General features: G+C 33.7%; 1 protein-coding gene across 1 annotated transcript in view; it reads left to right on the forward strand.

Moving 5' to 3' along the window:
* The first annotated feature begins 3,844 nt into the window (after window positions 1-3,844).
* Window positions 3,845-24,349, forward strand: part of LOC123534077 (trafficking protein particle complex subunit 11-like) — a 107,101-nt gene continuing 86,596 nt past the window's right edge. The window contains 12 exon segments of the mRNA XM_053518312.1: window positions 3,845-3,941; window positions 13,380-13,600; window positions 15,040-15,044; window positions 15,469-15,476; window positions 15,816-15,895; window positions 15,897-15,988; window positions 16,389-16,443; window positions 16,446-16,507; window positions 17,245-17,334; window positions 17,947-18,043; window positions 18,384-18,517; window positions 19,126-19,267. Of these exon segments, the coding sequence (XP_053374287.1) occupies window positions 13,397-13,600; window positions 15,040-15,044; window positions 15,469-15,476; window positions 15,816-15,895; window positions 15,897-15,988; window positions 16,389-16,443; window positions 16,446-16,507; window positions 17,245-17,334; window positions 17,947-18,043; window positions 18,384-18,517; window positions 19,126-19,267 (969 nt within the window). The 5' untranslated portion in view covers window positions 3,845-3,941; window positions 13,380-13,396.

The following is a 24,349-nucleotide window of genomic DNA, read 5'->3' on the forward strand; positions in this document are numbered from 1 at the left end:
ATACTTACTCTGCTAGGCTGCCAAAAGATACTGGGTCAACCTTGACACATGTAGAATGGTAGTTATATCTATACATGTACAGTGCTTTCAATCAATGCATTTCAAATCGAAAGCGAAAGTAGTTATTTCCTGGTCTAATTAAAAGCCGTCCAAGTTTACAAAGACACGACGGAACAAAACCATTAGGCCTCAAAAAATTCTTTGTTTCCGGTAACATGCTAAAAAAATTAGGGTAGGTAGGTCGGAATTTTTTTTTTTTTTTGAATTTTTTTATTAAGTGAGACTTTTCAGAAATTATTTTTATGTCAAAAAATGAATACAAATAAGAAGGTTATGCCTTTAGAACATCAGTAAATTGATTTCTAATATCACTGACCATGTTTAAAGCATAAGGCATAAGTGTTGCAACTTTTTGCTAAAAAGTTGAAAAAAAAATTCTCCAAGGCCATAAAAACTTTAGGGTCGGGCCAAAAATTAAGGGTAGGTCGGGATACCGGAAACAAACAATTTTCTTTTACGCCTTGTTAAAGTGTTGTTAATGTGACAGTAAATTTTAACGTTTCTAATATATTGCGTCATTTTAAAGTGTACATAATGGTGTTTTGCATGGGTTAAAAGCTATACTTAGCTTATGTCACTTTGTTAAAACCTTTCAGACAATAAATATATATATATAATTTTTTATTTGATTTTAAAATGTTTTTAACTGGAAGTCAAACTGTATACCAAATGTGTAACCGTTAACACAAAATTGAATGGACCAAAGAATCTAAAACGATTTTTGTGTACGACTTGTAGTGCATATGTGAGAACTGAAAACCAGATTTTCATGCGCGTGTTATGCATATCGTGAAATTTGCTAAAAACAAGTTTCTAAAGAGGGTTGCAGATAGTGTTAAGACTGCGCCAAAATCGTTCTGGCGTTATGTTAAGGACAAAAACGTTGATCAGGTATAAAGATGAAAACTGGGATACAAAAAAAAAATCAGACACTTCATATGACTTTTACGAAAGAGATACTTCAAATTAACTAAATTTTAAAAGTCTTAAAAGCGTAAATTGTTAAGCACATTATAAACGCTTCAAAGTCTTGTGGGTCATACTTACTTTTTGAAGGTGTGTGCAGAGGAACTATATATGCCTCTAAAGGAAAACGTTCGCAAATCTTTTAACAGTGGTGTTGTTCCATAAGACTAATATCAGACGAAAATTTATGTATCTGATCCGCATAATTATAGACCTGTATCATTAACTTCAGTTGCATGTAAATTTCTTGAAAGAATTTATTGTAAATCATTTAAAAAGATGTAATATATTATGTAACCAATGGTTTTAAGAAAAACAGAATCACCTTCTACAATTATTATTAATTGTGCTAGAGGATTGAACTGAAACACTATACAACGATTTACAAAAGTATATGATATATTGCGTGAAGCTTTTGAAAGCGTTCCCGATCGTATATGATATAATTACGTCAAGCTTTTGAAAGCGTTCCCGATCGTACACTATATAATTATCTCCGGCATTCTTCTTCAACTTTCGAAAATTTGTTTGAACCAACGGAACTAATTGGTTGTAGTGAATGGAAGTTCTTCCGAGCGGAATGATGTTTATGGTATGCCTCAAGGCTCCATATTTGGACCGATACATATTTTTTTTTATAAATTACTTTCCGTACGTGTTTATATCGATATGCCAGTTATTCGCTGATGGCAGAAAATTGTAAAAATAGACTGAAACAGATATAGACCAACAAGAACTTAAATATAATATATATAAACTCTAATGGAACAAAGACTACTAGTTAAAATCTTATGTAAACTCATGCATTCTTTTTCGATTATGATTATCACTTGTACGATGAAAATTGTTGACTCACACATTCTTCTAAAAACTCTGAAAAGGACCTTAGGTCGCGTTTATTCACTGAAAACTGAAACTTTGGTAAAAATCTTGATCAGACTCCCAAACTTTACAAAATTTTCTTCATGCTCTTGAGCAATTTGAACAGTACTGGTCCATGGAATATGTAACCCTGATAAGTGCGAGGTGTTGCAAATAACTATGAAAAAGAACCCTTATATCTTCACCTATGTATTTTACGTGGCACTAACCTAAAAAGCAATAATGGCGCTTAATACCGTGTGTTGACAATTTCAAAAGATCTTTACTGGTCAGCACATGCCAACAATATTACAGCTAAAGCAAAATGTATACGTCTGTTTTATCAGAAGAATATCAAGACAAACAATAATGAAATTTAAACAAAGGGTTACAAACACCAATATTCCGCCCCATTAAGAATGGTAATTGTTCAACGGTTTGGCACCTCAGGTAAAAATCTCTCACTAGCAAAATTGAAATCAATCTAACTAAAGTACTTGATCTTCTAAACGAAGATTTGAGGATGACCCATTCACATTCATTTTCCGATATATTTGGATTTCCGTAATTACTATTTTTATTTTCGCAAATTTATTTTTATTTAAACCAATCAGACGACTAGATTCAACAAGTATTTGGCTGAACCATCAAACTAGCGTCTAATGTCAAAGCATGAGAAAAATGTGCAGTCAGTCAGGGGCTCGAACCCGCTGGAACCCTCGCTAAAAGGGCGGGTGCCCTACCAACAGAGCTAACTAGCTGACTGACACCTAATTATGCGACCAAGTCCGAACCGTGACATGTGATTTCTCTCAAAACACGAGGGCGTAGTCGCGGTGTCGTCGTCATAAGAATTGTAAATATGAAAAACTCAGGCTAAATATAGATTTTTTAAACTTTTACTTTCACATTCAAAATGTTGTAAGCAAGACTCTGATTGGCTAGCGGAAGGGTAGTCAGAACGAGGCTATCAATAGCACGTCTTAAGATCCTAAGCGTAGCGTAATTGGAGATGTACTTTAGTCAGATTGCATTAAAATGCCATGATTAATGTTCAGGTCTGCAGGACATTATGTCTATAAAACTCCATAGTCAACGTCTCCGATCATATTTTAACAAAATAAAAAATGACTAGGAATTTGCCTGATCTACCAGATCCAATAATCATATACAATTTTACTTAAAATCCCTTTTTTTTAAGAACAAACGGACTATGGAATATTCTCCCAAGTAGTGTTCAGTCCAAACTCAGCCTAGCTTGGTATATTTGCTGAGCGGCTATAGCTACAATATCCCTTGTTTGTTTGTTTGTTTTGGGTTTCACGCCGTTTTTTCAACAGTATTTCAGTCATGTAACGGCGGGCAGTTAACCTAACCAGTGTTCCTGGATTCTGTACCAGTACAAACCTGTTCTCCGCAAGTAACTGCCAACTTCCCCACATGAATCAGAGGTGGAGGACTAATGATTTCAGACACAATGTCGTTTATCAAATAGTCACGGAGAACATACGCCCCGCCCGAGGATCGAACTCACGACCCCGCGATCCGTAGACCGACGCTCTACCTACTGAGCTAAGCGGGCGGGCTACAATATCCCTTGTTTAAGGTATTTATTTTGTTTTTAACCATATTACACACTTCTAACCTTTTAACCTTGCACTTCGATCATGAGATTTTTCACAGATTTAACAATACTTATTGTCAGGAAACAGGCTGATTCGAATAAGCCAAGTAAATCTGGGCCAAATCAGCCATCGTCCGAGTCAGCCTGTATTCTTATTGTCACAATGTCTGCGCAATTTAATCATTTAATAATGATTGCGAGGAGCAATATTAATTAGACAGTCGGGAAAAGGCTATGATGTTCCCAGAAGATATTAGTGTGGTTACCATCGTACTATGTATTTTAGTTCAAACAACAGTGATGGGGCGGGTAATCAAGACCAAAGATATAACAGGTATTTATTTTCCTCGTTTTTAAAAGTACGTTATGGTACGGCAAATACTCTTTTCTCGTGTCTTCAACTTCCGGTGAAATGTCAAACGATGAAATGGTAAAAATTGCTGCATTGTGACCATATTTGAGAGTAATCATAACCCTTATATTCTAACAATACATCACGAAATCACATGCACCATAATTTATCAAAAGTTTGCTAAAGATTACTTGCCATACATTTAGAAAATATTGGTCGCGAAAATATATTGCATTTCATGATTTATCAAGTAAATCTAGTATCAATTTGTGTAATTACAAAAAGTTAGACTAATTATACTCATAATCACATGCTTCAAAATTTGTTAAAATATTGTTGTTTAGATATTGATATGTGGTTGATAAAATTGAACTTAGCAAAAGGAGATCGATGTTGAGCGCAAATAACCAATCTGCGCTATTTACCAAACGCGCAGCGCATATAACAAATTTTTGTACGTTGGTTATATGCGCAATGATTTACCAATCGTTGCGCAGGATAAATTTAACCTGCCCGATTTACCAAATGCGCAGCGCAAATAACAAATGTAACTTTATATATCAGAAATTTGCATTTCGTGTTTGATAAATCATGCAGTTGGTCAATTTATTAATAAATATAGATGTCAAATTCTGAATATCTCGGTACTTAAATTAGGTGTCATAAATTTGTTTCTACATCAGTAAATTCACGGCAGTCGGTCACCAGGTTTCAATACCTCCAATCTTATACAAGATGCAATAAAACCAAACATGCGTGAAGGTGTGATTTCCTCCAGCTTGCACACGTCGTCCCCTGGTTATGTTTTGGGCTATTTTAATAATTTTCTACTTCACCCGAGCACACACTTAGCAAAATATCGTTTTTATTATATGAAATATCTTGAAATTTCCCAATAATATTCTTTCTACCAACGGGAGCATATCTCTCAACATGTCTAAGATAAAAGATGAAATAAAAAAGTCACAGAATTAAAAGAAAATTCTTACAGATCTTATCTATTATATTATTATTATCATTATTATTATTATTATTATTATTTTATAGTACAAAATCGATTGAATAAAGAGTAGACCTTTGATTACAGACTAAAACTATGATTTTTTTTTACAAATCTAAATGGATCTATAATGTTACACCTGTAACTTACATGGGAGGTCGGTCCTGCGCTAATAGCAAAGTTTGAAATTACACTGTATTTCAGATATATTTCATTCATAAAACATACTATTTATGTAACTTTCAAATGAATACTGTAGAAAAATGAATAGAAAAAGAGTGATTTCTGTCAAAACGAGAACGAATATTACATTTTTTATCCGCGCAAGATGTGTGTCTGCGCTAATAATAAATCTGGAAATTACTCTGATAACTTGAATATCTTTTATAACTCATATTAACTTTTACTTTGATTAACGATTACAGACTAAAACTATAGAGTTTTTTTACAAATCAAAATGGATCTATAATGTTACCCCTGTAACTTGCTTGGCAGGCCGGTCCTGCGCTAATAGCAAAGTTTGAAATTACACTGTATTCAAACATATTTCATTCATAAAAACATACTATTTATGTAACTTTCAAATGAATACTGTAGAAAAATGAATAGAAAAAAGAGTGATTTCTGTCATAACGAGAACGGAATATTACATTTTTTATCTGCGCAAGATGTGTGTCTGCGCTAATAATAAATCGGGAAATTACTCTGATAACTTGAATATCTTTTAAAAATCATATTAACTTTTACCTTGATTTACGATTACAGACTAAAACTATAGGGTTTTTTTACAAATCTAAATGGATCTATAATGTTACACCTTTAACTTGCGTGGAAGGTCGGTCCTGCGCTAATAGCAAAGTTTGAAATTACACTGTATTTCAGACATATTTCATTCATAAAACATACTATTTATGTAACTTTTAAATGAATACTGTAGAAAAAATGAATAGAAAAAGAGTGATTTCTGTCATATTACATTTTTATCCGCGCAAGATGTGTGTCTGCGCTAATAATAAATCTGGAAATTTACTCTGATAACTTGAATGTTTCTCATAAACTATGTTAACTTAAACTCTTGCGCAGATAACAAATGTAATTTTTCGTTCTCGTTATGACGAAAACCCCTTTTCTTTCTAATTATTTTCTACTCTGAAAACATTTTTTTAGAAGTTACATAAATGGTATCTTTTAGAATTGAATATGTTTGAAATATCGACGTCATTTCAGGATTTGCTATCAGCGCAGGACCGACATCCCGCGCAGGATACAGATGTAACAAAATATTCATTGGCAAAAGCTACAATTTCAGCCTGTAATCATAAAACAATGATAAAGTTAGCATGGTTTATGAAAGATATCATAGTTATCAGGATTATTTCCAGATTTTTTATTAGCGCAGAGCAAACACATCTTGCACAGATAACAAATGTAATATTTCGTTCTCGTTTTGACGGAAATCACACTTCTTTCTATTTTTTTTCTACCCCGAAAACATTTTTATGAAGTTACATAAATAGTATCTTTTAGAATTGAAATATGTTGCAAGTATCAACGTCAGTTCAGAAATTGCTATTAGCACAGGAACAACATCCCGCGCTGGCTACGGATAAAACATTATAGTCAGATTTTCAAAAGCTACATTTTTAGATTGTAATCGAAAAACGAAGTAAAAGTTAAAATGGTTTATAAAAGATATTCAAGTTATTGGAGTATTTTCAGACTTCTATTAGCGCAGGACACACATCTTGCACACCTACAAAATGTAAAATTTCGTTCACATTTTGAGGAATTTTATTAGTTATTTTATTATATTTATCTCACTATAAAACATTTAACAATTATATAAGTATAAAAGATCTGTAAGTTCGTCTTTTAATTCTGCTTATTTTTGTTTTTTTTAATCTTGGTCATGTCAAGAGATATGCTCACGTCGGTAAAAAGAATTGCGCTTTTTCAATATGATGAAAAGAAAAGCGATATGGTGAAATGTGGTAAGTGTGTGGCAGTTCAGTCTGTTATGTAAGTCTCCTTTATGTTCTATATTCGGTATAAAATGACTGCGTGTGATCGAATGAAGTAAAATACTTTAGTTATAAAAAGAATAGAGAGGACGATGTGGCTATCCGAAGGAAATCACACCTTCACGCATGTTTGAGTTTTATTGCATATTGTATCATATTGCAGGTATTGAAACCAGGTGACCGACTCCCATGAATTTAATGATGTTGAAATAAATTTATGACATATTTTTAAAACCAAGATTTGCAATATCAGTCTGTAATTGTTAAACAATGTAAAAGTTAGCATGGTTTATGGCAGATATGCATATTATCAGAGTAATTTCCAGATTTTCTATTAGCGCAGGATCGACATCCCGCACAGGCTACGGCGTTTAAAAGTTAAAAAAAGTATAAAAATAAATAACAAAAATACTTGTGTTATTAAATATACTTGGGATATTTTGTATCATTTTAACGTTTTTAACACCTATGACAAATGACTCTTAATACCGTCGTCAACAGAAATTTATAGGCCATAAACTACCAGGGACGTGAGAAATTACCGCATAAATACGCTCATTTACTTTAAAAAATGTTTTTCTTTTTCTTTACAAATTCACACCTTTACGCGTGCCTGATCACCGTCAGTTTTACAATTTTATGTAGGCCTATAAGTCTAACACTCTAATGATATTCAATTTTATCGGGAGATATCATCCATATGTTAAAAGCGCAGACTCATTTACCAAACGCGCAAGACAGTTGCCCTGCGCATATAAGAAATATATAAGGTTGCCCGATTTACAAATCGTTGCGCAGATAACAAATTGGTTATTTGCGCTGCGCGATTTACCAAATGCGCAGATTGTCTATATGCGCGTAACATCGATACAAGTATCAAGGTAGTTCCAAAGTGGGTGGATAGGGTCTGTACCAGAACCGATCCCAACAGGTGCTCGTCCAGTCTTAATGTCCATATACGGATCCCCCATAAGAAAGTTAAAAAGTAATTTTTTTAATCCTAATATGAAAACAAAATTTTAACAATTATTTTTACTATATACAGTACTGATACATTGAAAAAGTCCTTATGTGGCCATAATGCTATTGAGGTTTACTAGGACATGTGGAGACGCTGTGGAACAACCAAAATGTCCAATTCAGTAACAGTACAGGCTACCTTTGGCCATACCAAATTGATGTCGTTCGTCGGAACTACCGCATCAATAATTTCATTCCCGAGAAAAAAATAATATTCACCCGCCCTCAAGTATATAAAAATCTCCAAAAAAATTTTTTTTCTGATTACGCTGTCTGGAATGATAACACAAAACAGGTTTTATTGTTGTTTTAATGCGTCAAAGTTATATTGATCGGAATTTATGCGTCCATAATACATGTAACTGGGACCCAAACTCAAAAAGTCAGGAATTATGGTGTTGTTCATCATTTGTTTTAAATCTGGAGTGTCTGTGCTAGTGCCATATACGGCCTTCGATGTGCTGGTAGGTGATGAAGTAGGCACGTTCTACACTTGTTCAGTACAGTAATTGAACGAAGTCCGACTTGTAAGATGTGCACAGGATGCAATTAAAAAAGAATGGATTAAACATAGAAATATTGTTCAAATAAAAAGTTTTTAAACCATTTGTTATCAGTTGTTTAGTTCAGTATGTTAGATCTAGAGCCAAAGCCGAGTGCTATCTTAAAAAAAAAGGTTGTTCACAGATCCTGACCGATCCATCACATTGTCTCGGCCCAAATCTTATCGAATGTAACTTCTTTATTACAGCAGTCAGATATTCTATCAAAACGTATTTAGTCAATTTAAAAATTGTTCAGCTTTTCAAATAAGTAGTGTAGATATAAAAATAATTTCCAACAAAATCTGTCCTATTGTAACCCCAATTTTCCCAGAAACTGAACAAAAATAGACCTCCCCAACTCTTTTAGGTCAGTCAAAGCACAACAAATAACACTTTTATGGGTGGCCATATTGTGATCATTCTTTGTCCGTCTGTTAACATTTTTGACTGAAATGAACCTCTACCACAAAAACTTAAGCTAGCCTGATCTGTTAAGAAATTATTCCAATGGGATAATTTGAGCAATGTTGAAACATTTGTATGCTCAATTCCCTTTGGTCTCATTGGCAAAGTGGTTTATTACTTTCCCCTCACCTCTGTGGGTTGGAGTTTTACTAGAGGCACAAAGTTGTCCATTTGTCGAATCCATCTAACTGGGTTTCAGAAGATATGTTATTCCACTCAGGTGCCCGTTTTGTCTTAGATATTTCTCATCCTCTGCCGTTAAATGGGCATGCCTTCAGATTAATGTAGAAAAATCAAAATTGAAAATAAGACACTTGTCCCTTAGTAATTATAAATACAAAATAAAAACAAAGTGATTCAGTGAGTTTTGACAAGAATTTATTTGCAAAATCATTCATGTAGTCTTTAAAACATATAGAAAAGCTATATACTGTGTTAGTCACACTGTAAATGTTTGATTTCTGTGTTATTCTTAAAGAAATGTCAACTTCATGTATAATCATAACCGCCTCCTCAAGGGTCCAGGCTGAGGAATTTGTTTTTTAAAAACCCGCTCGCTCCATGTAGAATCTACCCACCTCTGAAAAAATCAAAATTGAGAAAAAAAAAAATAAATAAAATTTTGCTCGCTCGCTCCTATTGTTTTTGAAAATTTTCCGAAGAACTATTAATCAGTTTGGTATGGCCTTGCTGCCATTTACACATCAGGCATTTAGATAATAGTAAACAAGGTTATTCTGCCTAGCCAACAGCCTTTTAAAATAACTTACGTTTAAGTTCAAACACACCAACTTGTCTAAACACATGTAAAACTTTTCAGTGACGATTAGCCATTTTGTTGCAAAACGAAAGTAGAAAACCTATGCTGACTTGGCGTCTTTGAGTTTAAATGTAAGTTATTTAAGGCAGCAAACTAGGCAGAATAACATTGTTTACTATTTTCTAAATGCCTGATGTGTAAATGACATCTCGAGTACTCTTCCTCAGTATGGGACCCCTATTACAAACAAGACATTCTGACATTGGAAAAAGTGCAACGCAGGGACGCCCATTTTGTTATTGAAAACTGTTCTTACAGTGATAGCATTACATCTATGCTGAACGACCTCAATTGGCCTCCCCTCAAATAACGTAGGCAGCAAAAACGACTGACTACTTTCTACAAGGCATATAATAACAAGTCTCCTTTTACCATCCCGGAGTACTTCCAACGTCCTGTCCGCCATGTTACTAGAAAACACAGCCAAGCCTACATTGAACTCCGTGCAAACTATGAGCAGCACAAGAACAGCTTTCTGAGTGGAACGCCCTTCTACCAGACCTTGTGCAGGCCACATCTGCAGACGACTTCAGTCACTGCCTGCAGAAATATACCGCATAGACACTACAAGGGTTTTTATCTGTATTTAACTTGTACATAGAAGCTTTTAACTATTGTGATGTCGTCACTTGCCTGCGATGCGAAAGCCTTTGGCAGTAAGAGCATAAAAGTAGACTGCATGGTAGCCTGCATTGTTACTGAACTGGACATTTGGGTTGTTCCACAGCGTGTCCTAGTAAACCTCCATAGCGTTACAGAAACATAAAGATCTTTTCACCTGTGCCTATCCCGTAGTCTGTCTAGAGGTTTTCAAGACAGTTGGGGCATCATAGAAGATTGCCTAACCATTCTTCTCTATTCTTCCCGGTTCTCACATGCTCTTAGACATCTACTGAGTGACAGACCAGTCCGTTCACAGATGTTATCCTGCCATCCTCTCATAGGGTCTAATCCTCTGAAAATATAGGCAGAGGCTATTTATAATCGGCTTGATGGTTGTGCCTTTAATTTTCATTATTAGCATAACATTTGTAGCTGTTATTTTTCATTATTCACAATGTCAATCATGCCATGAAAGTCGTATAGATTATTTATGTTATTCTGTATACATGTGTAAAAAATAAAGTCAAGATTTTTCTGAATTTTTGCTTGCTCATCAGAGCTCCATAGTACTGATAATTTGACAATTTCAGCATGCACATTTTGCAAATTTGTGATGCCTATAATTATTATGCTGAATAGCTTAGGCACAATTTGTTGAATTAAGGATGACATGGTGTAATAGGCCTCAATTTCACCAAAAGCGTACATACAATTTGATAATTTAAGCTTTAAAAATGTCAGACGATAGAAATAAGGTGCATATTAACAAGTAACAGTGACAGAAGTTCTCAAAAATTTCCTTTAGATTACCTCCCCTGATAATTTTGGTTTTTCATGAGTTATCTCCTCTGAAAACTAGAAAAAAATGATTTTCTCCTTTACCCTACAGGGAATTTTAGATTTCTTTTTGATATCTGTATCAGAATCATGTAATGCAGCTTTCTACTGCAAAATGTTCTCAAAACTGAAGTTCAGATTCTCATAATCAAAGAAATTATATATTTCCCATAGGCATCAATGTTAACTTCAATACCGATTATCTCCCTCAAAAAATAATAAAATTTTGAAAATCTCTCGTTGGGGGTGGGGGGGCGAAGTTTTTAATTTTGAATGTCTTTAAAGTGACCAAATTTCATTTAAATATTACTATCCAGTTACAAGATATGAAATATGGCTATTACACCATGTTATCCGTAAAAGACATAATGGAAAGTAAGAAACACAACATTAAGCCAAGATTAAGGTATGATATTAATAACTATAACTAAATACATCTACATCTCTGGTGTATGTCCTAATAATCTATTCTGATTATAACTGGTTGACATTTGTCAGGGACAGACTGTTAAAAGATGAGCAAGCTCATTAGATGCAAAGTTAAAAAGAACTACAATTATTAAGATTAAAAAATAGAAATAGATTAGATGGTCACAGGTACCAGCCTTTCAGTGAGTAGAATCAAACTAGGGCTGGACTGTATGCATAAGGGGAGACAATACATTGAATACAAGGAAGAATTGTTTTTGGGAAAAGGTTGTTGGAATAGTATTGCATATGAGATTGTGGAATCAAGTAATTCAGGTTCCTTGTAGGTGTGAGATAGTTATGGTCGCAATAAAACCGTTATAAGATAAGATAGGATAAGATTTATTTTGAGATGGCAAGACAATTACAAGTAACATAAGCTCTGATGAGCTTTTTTAACCGACTATATAACAAGTGTAGGTTAACAAAAGTAAAAAGGCTGCAAATGATAATTCACAACATAAAATCTATGAGAAACATGCTAATCCTACCAACTTTGGTTTAAAACCGCTTAAAAGAAGAATTAGTTACAAGTTGACCAGGAATATGGGGCAAAGGTGCCATAGCTATTTTAAACAATATTATAAGGGAATTTTTGATGCCACAAAGGCTGAATCACATACCACCAGCAGGCTAAAGGTTAAAGGAGGTTAATTACAAAATTTCATTAAAAAAAATCCCATAAAAGATGCATTTCTAATAACGATTCAGCTCTGTGTAATGGGTCTTCTTGTTCCTAAAACAGGGCCTCATCTGCCATTCGCCAATGTAGCCAAATGCTACAGATTCAAAGAACTAGCTACAGAGTTTTGAAAGTGGCTACACAAATATTATTAAAATGTGGCCAAATTTCAGCAATTCAGATTCAATTTGGCACTTTCTCTAAAAAAATGGCTACAACTTTATAAGACCCAGGGGAGGCCCTGCTAAAATAAATCTCTTAACCGAATATATGAAAAATTTCATATGGTTCTTAAATGTAATTTTTTTACTGCCTTTGAGGTAGTTCTGCACATTTGGATCAAACATTTTTCTACATGAATTAATTTTGTTTAAACTCTTATTTTTCAGAATTTGAGAAATTTTGACATATTAAAAATACTTGATTTTTTACTAGAATAATTTGAAAATTTTTGACCTCGCACAAGTTTCCATAATGGTTGTCTATATGAAAATCACAATTTTGATAACATTTTCATGAATAAAACTTTTTCTACAATGTAGATTGTAATGAAACTTCTCAGTCATAAATAAACATCATGGTCTATGATATGGTGACTTTGCTTGTTTTTAAAATATATGCCAATGGTTAAAGAGATCCGCACATTACAACTGATTTTAAGATGTTATAAAATTTGGAATTATTTAATATGTCAAATGCTTTATAATAATATAATATTTCACCTTTAGGAAGAAGGTAACCTTGCCATTTTAATACATTTTATCATGGGTTGCCATTTATTCATTAAATGACTTTCATTTCCATATACTGAGTCCAGGCTTTATTCAGTATTAGCTAGTTAAATGACATTATTAAAAGGTGCAGAACAACATAAAGATGACTGATTGTAAAGAAAGGCCTGGCTTATCTGTAACATTGCACTGAGGATGAAGTGTAAATTATACTTTTAGGGAAGAAAATGTCACAACTTTTGTCAGTAAACTACTTTAAAGTTTAAAGTTAGAAACAGTACAAATTGCTTTAACCTAAAATAATGATAAATTGTTTCCTTTTAGATCTGTACTGTTTAAAGATGTCCTGGGCAAATAATCTTCCAGAGGAGTTGCTGTGTCGGCCAACAGGTCTTGTTATATTAACTGGACTTGATGTTACATACAATGCTGTACATAAGTCAATATGGGACTCATTCTGCAATAACCGACGTCCAGATCGTGTACCATTGCAGTTCCAGGTTGTCCCTGGAGATCACGAGTATCCAAAATGTAGAACTAATAAGGTAAGAATAATACTTTCTTTGTTTCCCCCTCCAACTATCTTAACTTCATAAAATTGCGCCTACCAGAGTTAGATTAATTCAAACATTTCTTCTGATTAGATTAAATGGAGGGGTCCCTAGTTAGCTCAGTTGGTTACTTGGTAATGTACAAGACTTCAATTGACAGGTTGTGAGTTTGATCTCTGATCTACTGGTAGTTGAATGTTTTCATTATACAAACAGTGTGTAGATACTCCAGGTTTAAATCATAAAGGAAGTTATCTTTTATTTAGTAAGTTGGTTTTTGAAGAGTGGTACATAGCTGATACTGCTGTAAAGCTTACTTATAATTTGTATGTATAATGAGATGGTATCAATAAGTTTTATTTGTATCAATAAGTTTAATATGAAACCTTCTAAATTTTTGTCAAATTTTTGTATGAAGTTTTAACCCTGTATATGTTATGTAAATGGGTCTGTATATAACCAGTAACCAGTGTTTCAGTATCAACTTGTTCTCTGCCAGTAAGTGACAGCTTCTCCACATGAACAAGAGATGTTTAACTGTTGTTAACAGTCTTATTGTCATGTCTGATCATAATGGAGACCTTGCAGCACACATGGAAGGTAGTGACTTTCTGGTACTCTTGTGCTCTATCTACTGAACTAACTGGGTGGGGCCTTTTTTTATACGCAGATGTATCAAAAATGGGTGATTTTATCCAAATTTAAATATAAAATATTGTTAAAAAAAAAGGGGGGGGCCCCATAAAACAAAAACAAAGGTAAAGTGTTTTTTTAGTTCCCGTTTATACTGAAAAATTCTTTTTTAAATTTTCCCATCAAGGGTTTTCCTGATGCTGGGGTCAGTATTTCCATTTTTTTTGGGCTAATTTTTTATAGGCTTGCAGGGGAATTTAAGCAAAAATAAAATCCTCATAAAGATTTCTAGTTTACGGTAAGGCGTAAAAAAATTGTTCATTTCTGGTATCTGAACATACCCTAAATTTGTGGCCTGACCCTAAATTTTTTCAGGGCCCCTTGGAAAAAATTTTTTTTTCCCAACTTTTTAAATTTTTAAAAATTTAACTTACTGATGCTCTAAACCCATAAACCCCCCCCTTGTTTGTTTTCCCCTTTTTTTGACACAAAAAAAATTTTTTCCCTTAAAAAAAAAAAAATCAAAAAAAAAATTTTTTTCCTTTCCGCCTCCCAAAAATTTTTTTTTAGCTTTGTTCCCGGGAAACAGAAAAATTTTTTTTAGGCATAATAAAATGTGCAACACCCATCCCCCCCTTACACTGGCGAAAGTGGATTTGGGTTTAATAAAGTAAAACAACCCAAAACTTTAAGATCAGAAAGGACCAAAAAAAAAAAAAAAAAAAAATAACAGTAGCAAGTTAAGTCAAATATTTTATATTATTTATTATATTTTGATGTTATACCAAAACCCACTGCAGAGACAGTCTTAGGGAGTGGTACAAACCTAAGGGTATATTAAAAGACTTTGTGGATGAAGAAAAACCCCTTTCCCCCAAGGTACCAGCTGTTGTTGTTTTTTTTTCTATGACCTGGACTGGGAATGAACATATGGGGAAAAGGGAAAAACCCAGTTGGGTGTTTTTTACTAGATTGGGAAATTGTCGGGTTTACATTGTAAAAATTTTAAATTATATACCGAAAAATTAAAAAATTTTCCCTTCCCATTTAAGGGAAAATCGTTTTTAAAAAAAGAAAAAGTATTCTGTGTCTGTGGGGCAAAAAATGGAATATTTTGTTAAAGTAACTTTTTTTAGGCAGCCCTTTTTAAAAAGTGCTTTTAAAAGGGTGATCTGTTGTTAATTTATGTTATTGAAAAGACTATATTTAAACCTTCCTTAATAAATTAGTTGCTACTGTATATCTTTCCCATATAAAAATTTTTTAAATAGTAATTTGTTGGACCGAAATTTTTCATGCATGGTGTTGAATTTCATTTTTGGCGTTTTTTTTTCTTTAATGCTATGTATTTTTTTTGAATACTTTGTTTTTTAAAAGTGAAAAATTTTTTTGGGTTTTGAATTTTATTTTTTTTCCAAAAAAATTTGTTGTAAATTCCCCTTTCATGAAATAAGATACCAAATTTTTAGTTGAATTTGTAATATATACATTTAAACAGTAGCGGGGTTTTATGTGTAACTGTTAAAACTTTTTGGTTTGACATATTTTATAACATTAGGGAAAAGTTTTTTTTAAGGGGAAAGGGACAAAGGGATCGTCGTGCTGATACCCGAAGAAAACACCACTCCCCCTGGGGAGGATGTCGTAGCGGGAGAAGAGGGCGGCCTCACTGTGCAGTGCTTGTGATCTGTCGGCCAAAAACCTGTATGTCCTACCACAGACAGACCATCTGATTGGATATACTATAAGGTAATATCTATCATTTGTAAGTTTATCAGAGATCCTGAGTAAATTCTCACAGCTTCAACTCAAGTAGTAGTAAAGGGAGGTAACCAAAACTGCCAATTTTTTGGCTCTGAAAGGGAAAAATTTTAATTTCCTCCCCTTTATTGTCTAAATTTTTTAAAATGAAAGTGGCCCCTTTAAAAGTTGAAAAAAATTTAAAATTGGTTTCTTGACATTTTGTTAAAATATTTTTTAAATTTTTTTTTTGTCTTCTTAATTTTAGGTTTCAGATTAAACAAGTTTACTGGTTTTTGTTTCCCCGCTTTAAAGGGAAAATTTTAACAACAGATACTGGGTTTTTTACAATTTGAATAAATTTCAGGAAAAATAGTTTTTTACAAATAAAGAATTTTTTTTATTGCAGGTTAGAGAATGCCTTCTATGAGTTGTCCCAGGGATATTATCATGGTGAGGCAAGGGAAGGGGAAAAACCACAAAAGATTTCCCCAAAAAAACCACTCATAGGGATAAATTTCAAAAACTGTAAAAATTTATTTTTAAAATTTAGATTTGGGGGACGATTTTGGGGCACTTCGGGTTTTTGGGTTTAGTCCCCTGAAAATAAAAACCCAATTAAAATTCCAACTCATTTTATTTTTCAAAAGGGCAAAAAACCAAAATATTCATAACACAAGAAAATAGTTCCCTTTTAGCCCAAAAACCGGAAAAAATTTTTACTACAAAATTTTCATGATTTCGCAATACTTACATTTTTAAAAAAAGATATTCTTCTCATATGATTTTTTTTTTTTTTTATAAAACCTATGTTGAAAAAACCCCGTTTTTATTTTGAACTGTTGTCACAAATTGATAGAAGAAAAAAATGTTAAGGACAATTTTGTTATACAACTCAATGGTCAATTTAAAAACAAATAGAAAGAAGTCCACAAAGCCCCAAAATTTGAGGCGCAAAGATGACTTTTGTGACCTGCTTGTGTGGTTTTTTGGTCATTTCCCCTTTATCTCTAACTCCTGGGAGAAAAAAGTTGCCCCGAACTTGGGGAAAATAACAAATTTTAGAACATTTTATTTGAAAAAACCCGGTATTTGGTTTAAAAAAGGCATTTTAAACCCAAAATTTAAACAAGTCAACAATTTTTCCCCCGTTTAAAATTTTTTGATTCAGAAAAGTTATTAAAATAAATTAGGTATTTAAAGAGCTTTTTAAAAAAATTTTGTAAAAAATTTTTTTTAATTTTTAATTAAATTTTTCCTTGGAGTATTTTTGTTTTAGCTTCTGTTTGTAAACACCAGTTCAAATTTGCCCTTTTTTCAATTTAGATGAAACAAGGATACCCCACAGCAAAAAAGTAAAGTTTTTCTTTTAAAATACCCGGGCTTGGGGGCCTGTTCTGGGTTTCCCTTTTTGTTGTGTGAAATTTTTTGATGGGAATTTTGTCTATGTATTAGCTTGATGATTAAAAAATAATAACAATTTTAAATCCCGGGGGTCAGCTACGTTTCGGGCAAACCCGGGGTCAACCCTTTGTAAAGTTTGCAGGGAAATAACTTTTTACCTTCTTTTGGGAACCCTTTTGCAAGGGATTTGGGTTGAAAACTTTTCACAAGGCTTGCTTTTATCAAACCTACATACATTATAAAGTTAGATAACTCTTGGTGTCTCGTGTTGGGAATTATTGCCATTTTTACTTGAAAATTAGTTAAAGTTATTTCAGCCTCACTATACAGCCATTTGAAAATTTAATTTGTCTTTGCATTTTCTGTAATGTGATATATAGAGTCACGCTGAATGACATGTTACATTGAAGTTCATATACTGGTACCAGTATTAAATGTATACTTTTTACTGTATGAAAAAAAAGTTAAGCTTTTAACTGTAAAATAACGTTTAAAATTTGTGCACATAAATGTCTGTATTCTTCTATGATAACATGAGATGTGTATTGTTTATATGTTTTCAGACATTATAAGCAAGCCTATGGTCATATACTGGAGTTGAGAATGCATGACACAAACATGTTGGAGATTAAATCTATAGCAGGATTTATAAATTACAAGGTATTTTATGTGGATACTTTGATACATTTCAACTTTTATACTGTCATATTGTATCAGCCAATGAATTTTGTTAATGACATCTTTATTGATATAAAACTTGGCTTTACTAGTTGGAAAGAAAGTCTTCGGTATTGACCAGTACAGATAGGCCATCTTTGGGACATCTGTTACAATGTTTACATTTAATGTTGTTGACCTTTTTTGCAGGAAAAAAAGAGGTAGTTTTATACATTTATTCTTCTATTTATAAAAAAGATGTTATCTTTGCAAATAGGCAGCAATAAAAAAGTTCCCTCTTCCAATAAAAAAAGTGACATGATATAATTATTTGATATTTCAGATTTGTAGATTGTCATTCCAACACAATGCACCACTAGATGGTATAGCCCAGTTCAGAAAGCATATAGATTTCTTCAAGAGTAAGATAGGAATAGCTGACCTGGCATTTGAACACAGTGCTTGGATGTCAAAACAGTAAGAAATATTCAATTGAATTTCCATTGTTTGCTGCTGAAGTTATTACATAAACATGTAACTCATGCATGCAAACTTGTTTTAGGACTAAAGAAGACAAGATTAAAAAGCCTTCAGTAGAAATATACAGGTTCGAAGCACAAATTCATGCTGGTCTGATAACTGGTTGTTGTGTTATTTTGCATGTTTCCAGTTATTTGGCCTGGGTTACAAGATTCTGTCCTATGCTATTTTGTTGCTATTTATAGAAGGGTATATAATAAAGACACATACCATTAAATTATATTTTGAAAGTATCTATATGTCAAACAGTAACATGACAATACTGGTATTTCCATTGGTACAGAAGTACATTAGAGATGGAAGAATCAGAATGATAAATGTACAAATATACATATATATATTTTCTACTTATTGCTTTTATTGTAGCCAGAGCAAGGGTATGGTTAAGATAAGTATTTATTTCATATGCGATTTATAGATTCCAGGTATTTAGTGATTTATTTGACGAGGCTATCAGGTTAGGTCTGACAGCTATAAAGACACAGCACCCAGGCTTCTATTACCAGCAAGCAGCCAGCCTTACTTACTGTATGTGCTATTTATAGATTCCAGGTATTTGGTGATTTATTTGATGAGGCTATCAAGTTGGGACTGACAGCTATACAAACACAGCACCCAGGTTTCTACTACCAGCAAGCAGCTAATCATGCTATAGCCAGAAAACAGCTCTGCAGAGGATTGTGTAAGGTATATAGTAAACAGTGCATACATATTTTACTTGTAAATAGAATGTGCATTGGAAATGTGAGCATAGGTCTGTCTTGTTAATTTGTGAGAGCTTCCAAAGTCAAATTCATATGTTAGGGGTAGATTCAGCAGTGAGCCTGCGGTCAGTGTTGTTTTTATTAGCTCACCTGAGCCAAAGGTTCATGGTGAGCTATTGTGACCGCTCAATGTCCATCGTGCGTCGTGTGTCAGTCAACATTTTCTAAAAAAATCTTTTCTTGAAACCACGGGGCAAATTACCCAAACTTCACAGAATGATCCGGGGTCCCCCTTTAAAAATTGTTCAAAGAATTGAATTCCTCAAACTTTGGTTCCAGGGAACCAAAGGAAAAAATTTTAAAAATCTTTTTTCTCAAAAACCAAAGCCCCGAATTTTAATATGGGGTATAAAAAAAGCATTGCCTAGGGCCTCTAAAAATTTTTGTTCAATCATGACCAGGGGGTCAAAATTGCCCCCCCCAGGGTCACTTGATTTTACATAGGAAAATCTTAAAAAAATCTTCTAAAAAACCAAAGGGGCCAATTTTAGTTTTTTACAGTACTTTGGGTAGGGGCCCTCTAGGTCATTTGATTTTCATAAAAATTTTAAAAAAATTTTTTTAAAAAAAACCAAAAGGGCCCTGGGCTAGATATTACATTACTTTGCCTAGTGACCTCTAAAAAAAATTTTTTCAAATCATGACCCCCCGGGTAAAAAATTAAACCCCCGAAGGGGCTCTTTATTTTAAAAATAGGAAAAAAATCTTAAAAAATTTTCTAAAAATAAACCAAAGGCCAAACAAAAAATATTTGACATGTGCATTGCCTATGGACCCCTTACAAAATTTTTCAAATTTTGACCCTCGGGTCAAAATTTGACCCCCCCCGGGTCACTTTTGTTTTTCCCATAGAAAATCTAAAAAATTTTTTCTAAAAAAAACCAGAAGGCCTAGACTAGATATTTTAACAGTACATTGCCTATAACTTCTACAAACTTTGTTAAAATCATGACCCCCGGGTCAAACTGACCCCGCCCCTTTTGGGGTTATTTGATTGTACAAGAAAAATTTTTCAAATTTTCTAAAAAAAAAACCAAAGGGCCAACTTAGTATTTGACATTACATTCCTATACCTCTACAAAATTTTTTTCAATAATGACCCCGGGGTCAAAAATGATCCGGCCAATCACTTTATTTTACATAAAAATCTTAAAAAATTTTTCTAAAAATAAACAAAAGGGCCTAGAGCTTAGATCTTAATTTTGGGAGGGAACATTCCCATAAATTTCTTAAAAACTTTTTCAAACATGACCCCCGGGGGAAAAAATTGGCCCTCCCCGGGGTTTTACTTGATTGTACACGAAATTTTCCAAAAAAAAAATTCAAAAAACACAGTTTACTTTGAAACATTACTCAATACCGGGTGACGATCCAGGCCCCTCATGACCCTTTTATTTGCACACACAAAATCTTCTCCTCCATCTCATTTCCCTTTGGGGGTTATGTAATTACTAGTAAAAAAACTGCACAGTAGATTTTTTAACTGAAATATGTCTTTAAAAAGCTTTTTAAACCACAAGGAAACAAAAACTAACCATTTAAAAGACAAGGGAAAACTTGTTTAAAAAACAAAAAATTTTTTTTTGTTTTTGCATTTGCTGGGTTTTAGCTGCACATTTTCATTTAATTTTTGAAAAGTTTAAAAAAAAAAAATTTTTATTTTGGGTCTAATTAGCCCCATGCAAAAAAACCAAAATCTGACACCCAAAGAACCAAAACATTGATTTCAAGGACAAACCCTGGGGAAAAAGACACAAAATAATCTAATTTTTTATTGCAATTTTTTAAATTTTTTGAAACTGTTTTCAACAATATTTTTTCAAAACCCCTGGAACAATATTAAATTTGGCCACTTGGCATTTTCAAGGGATGAGGTTGACTTTTTCCTTTTTCCTATTTGGGGTTTTGACTGTACTTACTTCCTTATTTGTTTTACTTTGCCCAAACCCCACCTGGGATGTGAGTAATTCCACCAGGGGGAAAAAAGCATTTCCATGCAAAAATGATTCCCAAACAGCTGGGGCTTTCCTCCACCTTTAAAAAGAAAAAATCATCTGAAGTTTTTATCAATTTCACTAAAATCCAAAAAAAAAGCGATAGCCTAGTCCAAAATCCCATTGGAAATTCACGGGGACGAACAAAAGGTTTTTGTACGGGGGAATTAAAGTTTTCTGTTTACCCCAATTATATTGGGGTATTTTTATTGTGGTATAACAAATGTATTCATTTAATGTTGAAAACTGAAACACTTTACAATTAATTTATTAATCCACCAACTTTCAAAAGAAAAAGGGGTTTTTAGATTACAATTTTAGAACTCAAAGAACCATTCTTAATCTTTTTACACTTTTTTTTTTCATTTTCTAAAGCCACTTTTTTTAATTTGGTTTTTTTTTAGACAGGGAACAACACCACTGGGTGCACGGGTTTTTGGGGTTTTGTGCTATAAACCTTGCATAGTATAATCAGATTGAAAATTTCCACCTCCTATTTTTACTCACTGAGCACAAAACTCAAAGGTGAGCTTTAAGGTGTACCCGTTTCCGGCGTCCGTCGTCGTCCGCGTCCTCCGCCTCCCGTCCGTCTCAAAAATTTGACTGTTAACACTCTAAGGGCCATTTTTTACCCAATCTAATGAAATTGGTCAAAAGTTACCCCAATAAAATCTTGGACATTTTATTTGGGTCATCTGGGGTCAAAAACGAGGGGCACAGGGGAAAACAAAAGGGAAAAATTTTTAACACTCTAGAGGTCACATTTTTTGCCCCAATCAAGAAACTGGGCAAATTTACCCTCAAAAAAATCTTTGGACATTCGATATTGGGTCATCGGGTCAAAAACAGGGCATAACAGAAAACAAAGGGAAAACTTGTTTAAAACCTAGAGGTCCATTTTTGCCCAAACTAAGAAACCTTGGTCAAAAGTTACCCTCAATAAAATCTTGGACGAGTTCGATATTGGGTCATCTGGGGTCAAAAACTAGGTCATAAGGTCAAATCAACGGAAAAGCTTGTTAACACCTAGAGGTCACAATTTTGCCCAATCTAATGAAACTTGTCAGGATGTTACCCTCAATAAAATTTTGGACGAGTTGGATATTGGGTCATCTGGGGTCAAAAACTAGGTCACCAGGTCAATCAAAGGAAAAGCTTGTTAACACTCTAGAGGTCACATTTTGGCCCAGTCTTAAGAAACATTGTCAGAATGTTACCCTTAATAAAATCTTGACGAGTCGATATTGGTTATCTGGGTTCATAAACTAGGTCACCAGGTCAAATCAAAGGAAAAGCTGTTAACACTGTAGAAGCCGCATTTATGACTGTATCTTCATGAAACTTGGTCAGATTGTTAATATTGATGATCTTAAAGTCCAGTTTGAATCTGGGTCATGTAGGATAAAAAACTAGGTCACCAAGCCAAATCAAATGAAAAGCTAGTTTACACGTAGAGGCCACATTTATGACCATATCTTAATGAAACTTGGTCAAAATGTTAATCGTGAATGATCTATAGCTCAATTTCAAATCTGGGTTAGGTGGGGTCAAAACTAGGTCACTAGGTCATATCAAAGGAAAAGCTTGTTAACACTCTAGAGGCCACATTTATGACTATATCTTCATGAAACTAGTCAGAATGTTAAACTTGATACTTTAGGACAAATTTGAATCTGCGTCATGTCGGGTCAAAACTAGGTCACCAGGTCAAATCAAAGGAAAAGCTAATTAACACTGTAGAGGCCACATTTATGACCAATCTTAATGAAACTTGGTCAGAATGTTAATCTTGATGATCTTTAGGTCAAGTTTAAATCTGGGTCAGATGAGTCAAAAACTAGGTCACTAGGTCATATCAAAGGAAAAGCTTGTTAACACTCTAGAGGCCACAGTTTTTGACTGTATCTTCATGAAACTTAGTCAGAATGTTAAACTTGATGGTCTTTAGGTCAAGTTCGAATCTGGGTCATGTCGGTCAAAAACTAGGTCACGGGGTCAAATAAAAGGAATAGCTTGTTAACACTTTAGAGGCCACATTTATGACCATATCTTAAATGAAACTTGGTCAGAATGTTAATCTGATGATCTATAGGTCAAGTTTAAACTGGGTCAGGTGTGTTAAAAAACTAGGTCACTAGTCAAATCAAAGGAAAAGCTTGTTAACACTCTAGAAGGCCACATCTATGACGTATCTTCTTGAAACTTAATCAGAATGTTAATCTTGGTGATCTTTAGTCAAGTTTAAATCTGGTCATGTGGGGCAAAAACTAGGTCACCTGGTCAAATCAAAGGAAAAGCTAGTTAACACTTTAGAGGCTACATTTATGACCATATCTTAATGAAACTTGGTCAGAATGTTGATCTTGATGATCTTTAGGTTAATAGGTCAGGTGAGCGATACAGGGCCTTCATGGCCCTCTTGTTCATTTTGGTCCGCCCCCTATTTTCAGAGTTATGGCCCCTGAAATAGTCAAAAATGCATATTTTCAACTTGTGACACTCCTAGCTCAAAAAGTATTTGATATAGATTCATGAAACCTTGCATGAGTCTTAATCATGATATGAACTTGCGCACCTCCTATTTTTCATTTGGGTCTGCCCCCTATTTTCAGAGTTATGGCCCATGAAATAGTCAAAAATGCACATTTTCACCTTTTGACGCGCCTAGCTCAAAAAGTTTTTCATATAAATTGATTAAACCTTGCATTAGTCTTTATCTTGATATGAACTTGAACACCTCCTTTTTTTCGTCTGACCCTGCCCCCAATTTTCAGAGTTATGGCCCCGAAATAGCCCAAAAATGCACTTTTTTCACCTTGTGAAAAACGCCTACTCAAAAAGTATTTGATATAATTCTGAAACCTTGCATGGTTTTTTCTTGATAGAACTTGCACACCTCCTATTTTTCATTTGGTCCGCCCCCTATTTTCAGAGTTATGGCACCTGAAATATAAAAAAACACATTTTCCCCTTTTTGACGCCCCTACTAAAAAAATAGATATATAAAAGGT

Source organism: Mercenaria mercenaria, chromosome 1, assembly GCF_021730395.1.
Source record: "Mercenaria mercenaria strain notata chromosome 1, MADL_Memer_1, whole genome shotgun sequence".
NCBI lineage: Eukaryota > Metazoa > Mollusca > Bivalvia > Venerida > Veneridae > Mercenaria > Mercenaria mercenaria.